Below are 15,093 nucleotides of genomic sequence, written 5' to 3'. Positions count from 1 at the left end.
GCCGCGAGAAATATCAATAACCTCAGATATGCAGATGACACCACCTTTATGGCAGAAAGTGAAGAGGAACTAAGAAGCCTCTTGATGAAAGTGAAAGAGGAGAGTGAAAAAGTTGGCTTAAAGCTCAACATTCAGAAAGTGAAGATCATGACATCTGGTCCCATCACTTCATGGGAAACAGATGTGAAAACAGTGTCAGACTTTATTTTTTGGGGCTCTAAAATCACCGCAGATGGTGATTGCAACCATGAAATTAAAAGACACTTACTCCTTGAAAGGAAAGTTATGACCAACCTAGATAGCATATTCAAAAGCAGAGACATTACATTACCAACAAAGTCCATCTAGTCAAGGCTATGGTTTTTCCAGTAGTCATGTATGGATGTGAGAGTTGGACTGTGAAGAAAGCTGAGCGCCAAAGAATTGATGCTTTTGAACTGTGGTGTCGGAGAAGACTCTTGAGAGTCCCATGGACTGCAAGGAGATCCAACCAGTCCATTCTGAAGGAGGTCAGTCCTGGGTGTTCTTTGGAAGGACTGATGCTAAAGCTGAATCTCCAGTATTTTGGCCACCTCATGTGAGGAGTTGACTCATTGGGAAAGACTCTGATGCTGGGAGGGATTGGGGGCAGGAGGAGAAGGGGACAACAGAGGATGAGATGGCTGGATGGCATCACCGACTCGATCGACCTGAGTCTGAGTGAACTCTGGGAGTTGGTGATGGACAGGGAGGCCTGGCGTGCTGCTCTTCATGGGGTTGCAAAGAGTTGGACACGACTGAGCGACTGAACTGAACTGGACTATACAGTCTATGAAATTCTCCAGGCCAGAATGCTGGAATGGGTAGCCTTTCCCTTCTCCAGGGGATTTCTCAACCCAAGGACCCAACCCAGGTCTCCCGCATTGCAGGCAGATCCTTTACCAGCTGAGCCATCAGGAAAGCCCAAGATTACTGGAGTGGGTAGCCTATACGTTCTTCAGCAGATCTTCCCAACCCAGGAATTGAACTGCGGTCCCCTGCAGTGCAAGTGGATTCTTTACCAGCTGAGCTACCAGAAAGCAATGCAGAGGATGTAGATTCAATCCCTGGTCAGGGAACTAAGATCCCATATGCCACGGTGCAACTAAGCCCATGCTGCAACTGCTGAGCTCACACACCACAACTTGAGAGTCCATGCACTGCAACAAAAGATCTCACGAGACAAAACTAAGACCTGATGCAACCAAATAAATAGACAAATATATATTTTAAAAAATGTTTTCAAAAAGACAAGGCAGTGGAACTTACCCAATCAGAACATCAGAAAGGAAAAAGAATGAAATAAAGTGAAGATAGCTTCAGGAACTTATGGGACAACATTAAAGGACATTATAGGGCAATACTGCATTATAGGGCTCCAAAGGAGAACTAGAAAGGGGCAGAAAACTTATTTGATTAAATAATGGCTGAAAACTTACCTAATGTGGGGAAGGAATCAGACAGCTAGATACAGGAAGCTCAGAAAGTTCCAAATAAGGACCTTAAAGAGATCCTTGGTGCTGCTGCTGCTGCCTTAAAGAAATCCTTACTAAGACACATTATAATTAAAATGTCAAAAGTTAAAGATAATGGAGAGAATATTAAAAACAGCAAGAGAAAAACAACTTGTTACATACAAGGGAACCCCCTTAAGGCTATCAGCAGACTTTTCAGCACACAAATTGCAAGTCAGAAGGGACTGGCACAATATATTCAAAATGATAAAAGGAAAAAAACGTCTAACCAGTAATACTCTTCGTGGCAAAGTGATTATTCATAAATGAAAGAGAGAGAAACAGTTTTCCAGACAGGTGGCGCTAGTGGTAAAGAACTCACCTGCCAATTCAGGAGACTCAGGAGATGCAGGTTCCAGCCCTGAGTGGGGAAGATCCTCTGGAGGAGGACATGGCAACTCACTCCAGTATTCTTGCCTGGAAAATTCCATGGGCAGAGGAGCCTGGTGGGCTCCAAAAAGTCAGACATGACTGAGCACATTATGGTTATGGTTACCAAACAAAAGCTAAAGGAGTTAATCACTAAACTAGCCTTAAAACAGATGTTAAAAAAATTTTTTTAAGCTGAAAATAAAAGCCATCAAATAATAACAAGAACAGATAAGAAAGAATAAATCTCACTGGAAGGTAAATATTTAGTAACAGTACTGGTTTGATTACTTATAAAACTAATATGAAGCTTAAAGACAAAAGCAGTAAAAATAACTATCATTACAGTAATTAACAAAGGAATATTCAAGATGAAAAGATGTGAAAAGTGACATCAAAAATGTACAATGTTGGGGGTAGGAGACTAAAAATGATGAGCTTTAGAATGGGATCACACTTGTTATCAACTTAAAATAGACTATTATAGATATAAGTTGCCATATGTAGGGCTTCCTGGGTAGCTCAGCTGGTAAAGACTCCCCTGCAATGCAGGAGAGTCTGATTCAATTCCTGGGTTGGGAGGTTCCCCTGGAGAAGGGATAGGCTACCCACTTCAGTATTCTTGGGCTTCACAAAGCAAAACCTATAGTTAATACACAAAAGATAAATGTCTTTTAAAACCTGAGGATAGTTCCTTAACGTTTGATCCTGTAATCTGATTTTTTGTTTGTTTGCACTAAGTATAATGCTTATTTGTAACAGTGTGTGTGTGAGTGTGTGTATGTGTGTGTGAACTGCTTGAGGAGGGAGAGGGAGTCTCCTCATGGGCCAGGGTACCTGATTCTTGGTCCACACCCTTGACATTGCTCCAGGGGGTACAGGCCATGGCCATGAACTTCCTCTCAGGGCACCTGGGTACAGACACAGGGATGACGTAGGGGACCCAACAGGGACAGCTGGCTGGATGAGGAGAAGGAAGGAGCAACCTCCTGACCCAGGTCTCCTGACAAGACAGTGGAGAGGGGACAGGCTCCTGCTGTCTGCAGGTCAGGATCCCCTCAGTCCCCCTCATTGGGCGGGAGAAGGATCCAGGCTTGTGCCCTGCAGCCCCCGGGCTCCTGCTGAGTGTTCAGAGCTGTCCTTGCAGGGCCTCTGCAAGGCCCGCCCTGGCCTCCCTGGGCTGCAGGGGGAGTCCTGTGAGGGGAGGCCTCATCTAGGTCAAGGGTCACAAGGGTGTGGGCACAAGCTGAGCTTCATCCTTCAGTCAAGCTTTAAATACGAGGCCCTCTCGTCCTCCACCTGTTGACTCTTCCTACCAACCTCAGCCAACACTGGAGTGTCAGAGGACAGCGAATTACTATTGACCTTCAAGTCCCCAAATAGGAAAGATTCAGGTGCTACTGGGGAACAGGGCTGGGTGTGAGGCCAGTCAAGTTGGCTCAGGGTTTTATGGGAACCTTGAAGGAGCACACTCATGGCCTCATTATGACTCTGTCTGCTGTCAGCACCTTTGGGCTTTCTAGGCCCCTTCTTGCTTACAAAAATAATTAAAGATTATATTTCGGACTCAATAGGTATAAAGATGAATATAACTGAGACTGAACTCTATGCAAATAGTTTTGTATGATTTCAAGATTTTTTAAAAAATTGGAGTATAATTGCTTTACGATATTGTATTATTTTCTGCTGTACAATGAAATGAATCAGCTATATGTATACACATAGCCCTCCCTCTTAGACATCCTCAATCCTCCAGGTCATCACAGAGAATGAAGCTGAATTCCCTGTGCTATACAGCAGGTTCCCACTAGTTATTTATTTTACACGTGGCGGTGTGTATATGTCAATCCCAATCTCTCAGTTCATCCCATCCCTCCCTCCCCCACCTCCGCCCCCGTCCCATGTCCAGATGTGTGTCCTTATATCTGTGTCTCTCCTCCTGCCCTGCAATAGGTTCATCTGTACCATTTCTCTAGATTCTACATACATACTGTAAAATTTTTCATGGGCCACTGATGGGATCATGGGCCCTAACCTGCAGCCTGCTGTGCCCAGTGGAGAAGCTAGCTTGGCCTAAGGGGAAATGTGTTGAAGAGGGGATGGACACTGCAAGGGGCAGTGTGGGGCCATACAGTCAGATGAGGAGGGGCTCTGCAGCCTCAGAAGACCCTACCAGCATGGGAAAGCCTGGGGGCAGTTGGGGCTCTATAGGAAGAGGGGAGAAAATGGGGTACAGGGAAGCTCAGGAGTTTCCCTGGTGGCTCAGGTGGTAAAGAGTCTGTCTGCCACACGGGAGACCCAGGTTTCACCCCTGGGTGGGGAAAATCCCCTGAGAAGGGAATGATCCCCTGATCCCCTGGAGAAGGCAGTGGCTACCCACTCCAGTATTCTTGCCTGGAGAATCCCATGGATAGAGGATCCTGGCAGGCTACAGTCCATGGGGTCCCAAACAGTTGGACATGACTTAGTGACTAAACAACAATCAATATAAAATACTGCTGGACTTTTTTTTCTTAAATATTGTCTTTGAAATTCAGAACGTATTTTTCACTTGCAACACATCTTGATTCAGAGAAGCTGTTTTAAATGCTCCATTCCCATAAGGACCTGGTGATTACTCTATTGAACAGCACCACCTGGGCCTCTAGAACTTAGAGAAGGAAGTCCTAATTCCTGTTCTCAACGAGCTCGTAGTCATTAAGAGACACAAAGAGGCACAGAACAAATACAGTGATGAGGGAAGAGCCTTCAAACAAAGCTCACACCATTGGGCCCTGGTGGGAAAACAAGAGGAAAAATGGTCCGACCTGTAGAGAGTCACAGTGACCCAAACGAAGGGGGTTCTGTGATCTGGAACTGAGCTGAAGACTTGGAAGAGCTGTCACAACCCGGGACCCCATGTCCCTAGGCTTGACCTTCACCTCCTGGGCTTTCCTCCTTCAGATGACCTCAGTCTTCCTTGCAGGATCTGTCTCTCTCATCTAATTCATATTTATTAATAATGAAAGATGCTCTTAAAAAAACCCAACCTTTAAAACCTTTCCTTAATAATGTGTTACGATGATGACACTTCCTATTAATGATAAAAAACTAACTCTTCAATAATGATGATACAGCAACTAGGATGACTTCTGAAAAAGAATGATGTTTCTTCCTTATGCTCTTCTTATTGGATAATTAAAAATAGGTGGATCAATCAATTAATTGTAATATATGAAACCAGAAGAGTACTGCAAAAATATGAGAAAAAATTCCTTACCACTTTGGAGAGGGGAAGAACTTCTTCAGTATGACAACAAATTATAAAACTCGCCTAAAGGGTATATAAAAATTAAGAAAGCCAAAGGGAAGGAATCATAACAAAGATAAAAACAAACTAGAAAAAAAGTACTCAGAACACAAATCACACTTAGAAATGTAACTTCCTTAATCTGTAAGGATTCATAATGAACCGAAAGAAGATCAACGCAAAAATGGTAGACATGAACAACATTATAAAACAATTAGACCAACAGACATCTATTGAATACTCCAGTCAAGAACAAAATACATTCTTCTCAAGTGTGCATGGAACATTCTCCAGAATAAACCATATGCTGCTGCTAAGTCACTTCAGTTATGTCCGACTCTGTGCGACCCCATAGACGGCAGCCCACCAGGCTCCCCTGTCCCTGGATTCTCCAGGCAAGAACACTGGAGTGGGTTGCCATTTCCTTCTCCAATGTATGAAAGTGAAAAGTGAAAGTGAAGTTGCTCAGTCGTGTCCGACTCTTAGCGACCCCATGGACTGCAGCCTACCAGGCTCCTCCATCCATGGGATTTTCCAGGCAAGAGTACTGGAGTGGGGTGCCATTGCCTTCTCCAAATAAACCATATACTAGCTCATAAAACAAATATCAATATATTTAAAAGGAGAGCCATAATAGAACACATACCCTCCCACCACAATGGAATGAAATTAGAAATCACAAACAGGAAGGGATTGGGGAACTTCACAGCTATGATAAAATTGAAACAACACACTTTCAAATAACCAATTAGTCAAAGAAGATATCAAAACAGAAATTGTTAAATATTTTGAGATGAATGAAACTGAGGATACCGTATACCAAAACTTATGGGATATAGCTAAAGCAGCTGAAAACTTAGAAAGAAATTTTTGCCTATAAATGACTGCATTAAGGAAGAAGAAAAATCTCAAATCAATAACCTAATACTATTCAGTGACGCACTAGAAAATGAAGAACATACTAAAGGTAAAGCAAAGAGAGGAAGGAAATAGTACAGATTCGAACAGAAAGTAATGAAACTAAAGCTAGAAAAACAACAGAGTCCGTGCTGATGAACGTGTGATGGATCTTGTGGGGCCCTGGCCCTTCTGCTTGCCCAGGACTGCAGTAGAAACAGGAAAAGGCCGTTCTGGTCCCACCTTCTGCCCCAAGAGGAAGTGGTGAAGGAGGGAGATCAGGTTCATGGAGGGGAAGGGAGCCAGCTCTGGTAGACTGGCTGCTCTAAGAGATGTTATGTTACTTATTACCTGTCTTGTTTTCACTAGCTGTCAATATATTCCTGAAACTTAAAGCAGGCAGCACAGAGCGGGTGCTCCTATGGTTGTTGAATGATTGAATAAAGGCTGCATGTATGCCACTGTGTGGTTGTTATAATATTTAGTAATAAGCCTCCTAAAACTAAAAATTTCTGATTTTTTCAAAATTATTACATTGAATATATTTGAAAATAAAACCATATATGTTTTCTGATGACCTTAGTAGGTGACTTTCTAGAAGAGTAGAATCTGGGTCAACCCACCAAGCATATTTTGTACTTGTAAATATACAAGTGTATTTTTACTGTAACCCAGCCTCACACACACACTTGGGCACAGGTGCGTCCAGCTTTGGTTCCTGGAATTCAGTAGCTTTGATCTGATGTTGTGGGTCTTTCTTTGTTTTATTTTTCCTAACTGTGAAAAAAAAATTTCATATGATCCATTTATTTATTTATATTTTTGGCTGCGGTAGGTCTTCATTGCTGCACGTGGGCTTGTTCTAGTTGCAGTGAGCAGGGGCTGCTCTTCAGTGCAGTGCCCAGGTTTCTCATTGCAGTGGCTTCTCTTGTTACGGAGTGTGGGCGCCAGGCACGCGGCCTCAGTAGTTCCAGCCCTTGGGCTCATTCGTTGCAGTTCGAGGGCTCTAGAGCTCTGGCTCAGTAGTTGTGGTGCGTGGGCTTAGTCGTCCCACAGCATGTGAGATCTTCCTGCACCAGAGATGGAACCTGTGTCCCCTGCATTGGCAGGCAGATTCTTATCCTTTGTGCTCCCAGGGAAGTCCTAAATTAAGTTTTAAGAAAAGAATGAGGTTGCATCCTAGTTTCATGTAGAAATTCTTGTCATTGTGGATGCAGCCTCCTGTTTTGAGATGGTTTCAAAAAATCAAAATTGGTACTTAATTTTATCTTTTCACCTTCCCTGGAGACTATCGCATGCTTTCATTTCCTTATTTAGACTACTGATAATGGTGCAAAGCGTCTCCGCACTTGTGGAATAACTATTCTTCTGTTTTCCTAAGTGCCCTCATATATAGTCCTCATTTGAGTCCCATATATCCTGGGATGGAGTGCCTGTCCTGATGGGGTGGGTGGGAAAGGACTACTGGGGCAGAAGAGACTGTGTGGGGTGCTGGGAGTGTTCTGTGTCTTGACTGGGTGATGGCTACTCAGCTGCATACAGTTATCAAAGCTGGAGCAGCTACTTAAGAAGTGAGGATTACTGCAGGGAATGGTCTGTAAAAATAGAAACTATCAAAAGGAATCAACACAAAATTGTAGGGCTGAAAAGTCAAACAGCTGAAGTGAAAAATCCACACTACACGTGTTTAACTGTGCAATTGACCGGTAGAAGAAAGGATCGGTGAGCTTGACGATAGGACAAAAGAACACAGGACAGATAGCCTCTGCGTGTGCATTTCCTAAAGAAAGCGGAGTCCCTGGTTTATCTCTTCTTCTAGACAGGGAAACAGTTGGAGATCCCTTTGAAGAGTTTGTTGATATTATCAAACAATACAAGAAATAGCTACATTATCCACTAGCTAGAAGAGACTCGTATATTCATGAATCCATGACCTAAATACATAACTTTATATAAAAAGAAGCATGTGTGTACTTTCCTCCCCCTCCTTGCAGTCTCCTCTGGAGAAGCTGTGAGTGGCACAGGGGCAGGGGTGTATGTTCTTGCTGGGTGATTCACTCCTTCCTTCCCCTCTTTGTTCCTGCATGAGTGTGTCTCCTGCTGTGACTCAAGATTTCCAGGCACCAGGTTTCTTGGAGACTAGAATTCAGCCCCTCCTCCGTCCATCTCCTCCCTGCCCTTCCCCTGGGAAAGGGGCCCCAGCCGGGCCTAACTGCCCACAGCCTGCCCCAGTGGTGTCTCGGGTTGCACCTGGGCCTGCTAGGCTCCTGGAGGTGCAGACTGGCTGTGACAGAGCTGTCGGGAAGGTATCTTGCTTGCTGGGGTCCTCCTGTGGCCCCTCATTTGTGAGCCTCCTGCTACTCTGGGGACACCTTCTCTTTCTGTCCCCACTGGCCTTTCTGTCACCTTCTCAGTAGGCCTGGTGACTCAGCCCTGCAACCTCACAGAGACCCGTTTTTTTTTTTTTTCTCTCTCCTGGACCTTAGTCCCTAGCTCTTCTCCCTTTGAGTTGCTAGGAGGCTCCACAGTCAGGCTTCTGTCCCCTTCCCAAAGCCAAGGTGCTGAGTACAGAGCTGTATCCACTCCCAGGGGCTGCCCTTCTGCCCCTGCCCATTGGCCCCTCTGCCTCACCCTGAAGCCATGGCAGCCCTCCAGTGCCATCTCTCCTCTGCTCCACAGTCTGCTCCTGCTCAGTTATCCCGCTTTCCTCCAAACCAGCACCAGATGTCCTGTGACAGCTCACAATAGGAAACTCCCATCTTCCAGCTCTGTACCTTTTTTCCTGACATTTCACTTTTTCCCCAATCTCCCCACCCCAACATGGACACTACATCTCCTGTGGGGCTCTCTAACAGTTAGGAAGATAACCATGAGAAGATAAGTGCATTCCCAAGATGGCATGTATCTGTTGTTATGTTGGAGCCCTTCAACCATCCTTTCTCCCAAAAACCTCAATCACCAGCATCCTAAGAGCCAAGAACTTGTGAATATATTTGAAAATAGATTATATTAGATTCTTGATGATGTTCTTACTAGAACATGGGGCTTCCTAGAAGAAATAGAATATCTGGGTTAACCTAGAGGGGTATTTTTTCCTACACACACACACACACACACACACACACACAAATACCCATGCACTCTTTTGGTTCTTACCAACAGTTTGTTCATTTCGGTCTGGAGATTGGGGGAGCTATGATGTCAGGGTTGCTCACAACTGATTCCATGTACTTGTTCTGCCCCATGATGGAGAAAAGTCAGGCCCAGGACTGGAGTTGAGAAGTCAGAGGGTTTTATGTTGGGGCCGGGACAGGGGCAGGTCTGTACAGAGCTCTTCAGAATTCTGCAAGTGAATGAGGGCAGACCCTGGCAGAGTATTCACACCGTCAGAGGGAGCATGAGATCTTCAGAGGGGGAATGTCATCACCGTAGGAAGGGAAGACCCCGTGGGAGGGAAGTGGTCCAGACAAAGCTCACCCCCATCCTGTATGCCCTGGTCTGTAGCGGAAAGCAGGGACCTGCATTTCCTGGCTTCCCTGGTGGCTTAGATGGTAAAGAATCTGCCTGCAATGCAGGAGACCTGGGTTCAATGCTTGCGTCAGGAAGATCCCCTGGAGGAGGGAAAGGCAACCCACTCCAGTATTCTTGATTGGGAAATCCCATAGACAGAGGAGCCTGGCAGGCTATAGTCCATAGGGTCGCAAAGAGTTTAGCAAGATTGCAACTAACACTAACTGTTATAGAAAATAAACATACCATTATGGCAACAATCAGATAATACATAAAGGTTCCTATGAGCAATCTCTCTCCAGCACTGTCCTGTTTGGCTCTTGACTGCAGCTAAGGACAGGGAGAAATCTGCCCATGAAAAGATGTCCCAAAAGGTGATGGGGTGACACATGACGTCACCCATACCATTCTCAGCTGCCCCAGGAGAAAGAGTAATGGCAGTTACAGTGACTGCTCCCTCCAAAGCGGATTCATTCTGGTGTCTTCTTGTGTCCTTCCTCTAAAGGGGAGGATCCCACATGTGACTGGGCTTTTGAAAGCATAACTCCTTCACAAGAGAGGTCTGAGAGAAGCCTAGTGGTATTTGAATCTTGTTTAATGTTTTTTGATTGTAACTAAAGGGCAATAAGAAGTACCCTTTGCTGATCTAGAGGTGTCTTCCTTATCTGGAAGTTCTCTGCGTGGCATAATTCACAGGAAATCTGAAAACTTTTCCCCTAAGATCAGGAAAAAGACAAGGATGCCCCACTGACAACTTTTATCCACATAGTACTACAAGTCCAAGCCAGAGGAATTAGGCAAGGAAAAGAGGCATCCAAATAGGAAACCAAGAAGTAAAACTGTCACTGTTCTCAGATACATGATTTTATATATAGAAAACCCTCAAGACTCCATCAAAAACTCTTAGAATAAATGAATTCAATAAAGCTACAGGATACAAAATCAGCATAAAAAAACCATTGTATTTCTTTATATTAATAATAAACCAGCAGAAAGAGAAATTAAGGAAATAATGTCATTTACAATTGCATCAAAAAGAATAAAATTTCTAGGAATAGATTTAACCATGGAGGTAAAAGATATGCATATTGAAAAGAAGACATTGAAGAAGACACATCTGTGACAACATGGATGGGCCTTGAGGGCATTATGCTAAGTGAAATAAACAGGACAGAGAAAGCAACTACAATATAATCTCTATTATATGTGAGATCTTAAAAAAAAACAAGCTCAGAGATACAGGAAAAAACTGATAGCTGCCAGAAGTAGGAGGCAGCAGGGTGGGGTGGGAGAAATGGGTGAAGAGGATGAAAAGGCAAAAAGAAAAGAAAAAAGGACTGGATGTAAACTGAGAGTTAACAGACTCAAGAGAGTGTATGACTGCAGGCTTTAGCACAGGGACTGGGGAGGGTTTTGCGGGGCTGGTTAAAATGTCTCTTGCTTCCTCTTGGTTCTCAGTGTCATGGTAGGTGATGAGGCTGGGGGTACACAGGACCTCCACCAGCCCAAGTCATCAGTTGCATCCAATCTGCCTTGGGTTCTCTCTGGCAGCTCCCCTCCCCAGGACCAGCGTAGACTCCCCCCTCCCCTAGTTGGACTGTTAACAAAAGACCTGCCTCAGGCCTCAGGGGTCAAGGGACAAAATGTACCTTTTTTTAAATTTTTAAGTTAAAAACAAAACAAAACACGGGGATTCCCCGGTGGTCCAGTGGTTAGGACTCTGTGCTTCCACTGCAGGGGCACAAGTTTGCTCCCTGGTCAGGGAACTAAGTTCCCACATGCCATAAGGCAGCCAAAAATAAAATGAAACAAACAAACAAACAAACAAACACCTTTCTCCGACTTCCCTGGTGGTCCAGGGGTTAAGAGTCTGCTTGGCAAAGCAGGGACAGGGATTGATCCCTGCTCTGAGAAGATTCCATATGCTTCGGGGCAACTAAGCTCCTGCACCACAACTTCTGAAGCCTGGGCTCTACAGCCTGTACTCCACAACAAGAGAAGCCAGGGCAATAAGAAGCCCGCCCACCAGGACCAGAGAGTAGCCCCTGCTCTCCGCAACTAGAGAACAGCCAGTGCGCAGCAATGAAGACCTGGCACAGCCAGAAATGAATTAATTAATTAAAAATTTTTTTCCAAACAAACAAAACCCCAAACTTTCCTCAAGTCACACGGATTTATTGACTCTGGATGATCAGAATTCAGAGCTCTTAGTGGACATGTTGGTATTCTGGTCCACAATTTAAAAAAAGAAAAACAAAATCCAATACAGGGTCTGGCTGCCGGGCACTGCTGTGACAAACAACACATACGAAAGCTCTTCCCCACCCTGGGCCCCCACCAGGCTTCTGAGGGGGCAACTTCGAGAACACCTCCCAGGGCTGCCGGGCAGCCCAAGACAGAAACCCTTGTTTCCAGTCTGCAACATTCTGACAGGAAGCAGGCCTGTGGCGCTTCCTGTCCAGAAAGCAAAGGCAGAGAGGGATTTAACTCCTTTTGGAACCAGGCTCATCTGAGAGTAGATTATTCCTTTCAGTGGAAGAGGTTTTCATAATAAGGGTTCCTTTCTCTTTTTATGTTGCATGACTAAATGTGAAAGGTGCTGTAACAGACTTTGATGGAAACTTTTTAAAAAAAAAAACAAACAATTTGTACTTGCCTTGCTGTCATAAGCACTCATACCCTCGTAGGATAGAGGGCCCAGCACCAGTGAAGTATGGGGGACAGACTTGGGCTCAGGAACAGCAGAAGTATGGAGTCCGTGGGGAGAGCCCACACATATCAGAGACCCTCTGGGAGGTGAGAGGAAGAGTAGAAAAAGATACTGGGAACCCTGAGGAGTGAATGCTACCTTTTTAGGTACCATCAAAGGCACTATGGTACCTTTTTAAAAATAGATTTTATTTAAAAGCCAGTATTTATTGATTTGTCTGCCTTGGGTCTTTGTTTCAGCAGGGGGATCTTCCTTCCATCCTGTGGGTTTCTTTCCTTGTAGTGCATGCACTCTCTAGTTGTGGAGGGCAGGACTCAGTAGCTGGGGGTGTGCCAGCTCAGTAGCTTGAGGCATGTGGGATCTTAGTTCCCCCTCTCAGGGATCAAACCTGAGATCCCTGCATTGAAAGGCAGATTATTAACCACTAAAGCACCAGGGAAATCCTGATTTGGTAACTTGTTGATCCTGGCAAACTAGGGAGATGGGACAGTCCAGGGTGATTTGGACCCTTCTCTGAGCCTGATGATAGGAAGTGCTGCATTGCCTCAATGTGAATGGTGACCCCAGTTTGTGAAATCAGAGACATTCAGAGTTGTGAACATAAAAAATAGGACTTGGTGGATGTATTCATCTGCAAATAAAGTGTTTCAACTACATAGTCACAGCCAGGCCACCTTCTTTCTCCTGGATGCCACTTATATTGGGGCGGGGAGTTATTCACCAGACTCCAAAATGTTCTGTTGGGTAGAACTTCAGGTTTATAAAATAAAAGTGAAAAAAGTAAACTTAGAAACCGGTGCTAATGATACTTCAGATCTTTGAAAAGTAGAGTTCACAACAGGAAAATATGGTGTGTATCGTTTGCCTTTGGGAGCTTCCCTGGTGACTCAGTGGTAAAGAATCCATTTGCCAACGCAGGAGACTTGAGTTCCATCTTTGGGTCGGGAAGATCCCCTGGAGAAGGGAATGGCAACCCACTCCAGTATTCTTACATGGGAAATCCCATAGACAGAGGAGCCTGGCGGGCCACAGTCCATGGGCTTGCAAAAGAGTTCGCCATGACTTAGCAACTAAACAACAATTCTTTGCCTTTAAATAAATACTTATTTGTAATTCTATAGTAAAGTGATTATTAACACTATTTATATGATATAGGCCCAGGGCAAAAAGGTTCACCAGGTCTGTCTCATTTCCTAAGTACTTAAATCTCAGAAAGTGCAATGAGTCCTGCAACCTCCTCATTTTTCTAACAATTCAAGATTTCTTAGTTGACCCATCACTCCCCTACAGTACAGTACAGGGCACCTCTTGGATCTCCTTCTTGGCTGTCCATGTTCTCTGGCCTCCTTGGGGCCCTGGTCAATGAAGGGCGGGGCGGGGAGGAGCAGAAGCTGGGAGTGGGCAGAAGGCAGTAGTTAGAAGACAGGTGATTCATTCATTTTCTCAACCCGTGGGGCATTAGGACCTGCCTGGAACGAAGGCACAGACCTGCCTAGCGCTGAATGAAAAACCGTGTCACACGCAGTTCGCTGGCGGAAATTCCCCTTTTGGTAAAGCCCGGGCTCCTCTCCTGAGCCACGCGTGATTGGCTGGAAGTGGTAATGATTATATCAGCAAGCACTGGCTCATTCTCTACCGCGGGTGGCGCAATCCCAAGTAGAGGTAGGCTAAGCTAAACAGCTGAGCTCCGCTCTGCGCACCTCGCAGGGGTGATCGCGCGCCCCACAAAACACACTTTCATTTCTGATGGCTCTGGAGGCTGTCACCCCGCGGCAACCTGGACAGCGAACGCTCCCCGACCGCACCGGGCAGCAGGGACAGAGAGCAGCAGCCTCCTCGAGCTCCCGGGCAGGTTGCACCCAGGGCCCCAGGCCTCGACTCCGGGGCCCCTGGGCTCTCATCTTCACCGTCTTGGGTGTCTTGCTGTTGGTGAGTTCCCGCCGCGAGTCCTGGCTCCAAAAGGCGCTCTTGGTGGCCCGGAAAAGGCCCGGGCGCGCCTGGCTGGGCAAATCCCTGCAGGACCCGCCTGGGCAAGTCCAATTCGCGGCGTGTTGGTGGGGGGCCCGAGAGGAGTTCAGATCCCTGGCGTCTACTTGCTGCCTGGAAGATCTGGCTCCTTGGAGAGCCTGACCTCTGGATTGGCCCCAGGCCCTGGGAGCATCAGATCTCATTTCTTTCCTTTCCTTTCCCTTTTCCCTCTGCATACCCTCCTCACTCTTTTCTCTCTCTTGCTATTTTGCACTGCATGTATCTTCTAAAACGTGTCCTTTGTAAATCACTAAGTGTAGGCTCCATCTTCCCCCACCACTGCCTTAAGCACCCTTACATTTCCTTTTCTCTGAAAGGAGAACAACTTCAAAATTGCTTCCAGCTCCTTGCGCTTTATGAATAGAAACCACCAATCAACTCAGCTTGGGTCAGATTCTCACCACTTTCTTTCAGACGGGAGTTGGAGGCTCTGGATGTGTTTCAGCACTGCTGCTGCTGCTAAGTCGCTTCACTGATGTCCAACTCTGTGCGACCCCATAGACGGCAGCCCACCAGGCTTCCCCGTCCCTGAGTGTGCATTTTTAAGAAACTCACCGTGGGGAAAAATGTGCACACTTGGCACCGCCTTCTTGCATTGTTTGAGGCTCTTTTCAAAGCTGCTTAGAGGGTCAAATAAAAAAAAAATTGAGGGTCTAACAAAGTTACAGGAATCGTGAAAATACACATCTTTCATTGACCAAATTAGTACCAAAAATCTGGAAAGAAATAGCATTTTGTATTCACAGGAAGTATAGAAT

At 45.5% G+C, this 15,093-nt stretch overlaps 1 protein-coding gene across 18 annotated transcripts in view; it reads left to right on the top strand.

The window, feature by feature from the left end:
* LOC113897298 (tumor necrosis factor receptor superfamily member 10A-like) overlaps window positions 1-15,093 on the top strand; it is a 72,969-nt gene that overhangs the window by 43,908 nt on the left and 13,968 nt on the right. For 2 of the 18 annotated variants that reach the window (XR_003512315.1, XM_027549913.1), the window contains exon 1: window positions 13,909-14,236. The exons of 3 other annotated variants lie outside the window; for them this stretch is intronic. Coding sequence is in view for 8 of the 15 variants with exons in the window: in XM_027549913.1 (XP_027405714.1) it covers window positions 14,054-14,236 (183 nt within the window). In the remaining 7 variants the exon portion in view is untranslated. Of the gene's footprint in view, window positions 1-13,810; window positions 14,237-15,093 lie in introns of those variants that run through there. 13 more of the 18 variants (XM_027549909.1, XM_027549905.1, XM_027549904.1 and 10 more) reach the window with 13 other exon arrangements.

The sequence above is a fragment of the Bos indicus x Bos taurus genome, chromosome 8, assembly GCF_003369695.1.
Source record: "Bos indicus x Bos taurus breed Angus x Brahman F1 hybrid chromosome 8, Bos_hybrid_MaternalHap_v2.0, whole genome shotgun sequence".
NCBI classification, from domain to species: Eukaryota; Metazoa; Chordata; class Mammalia; order Artiodactyla; family Bovidae; genus Bos; species Bos indicus x Bos taurus.
This window is presented reverse-complemented; position numbering and strand designations above follow the sequence as displayed.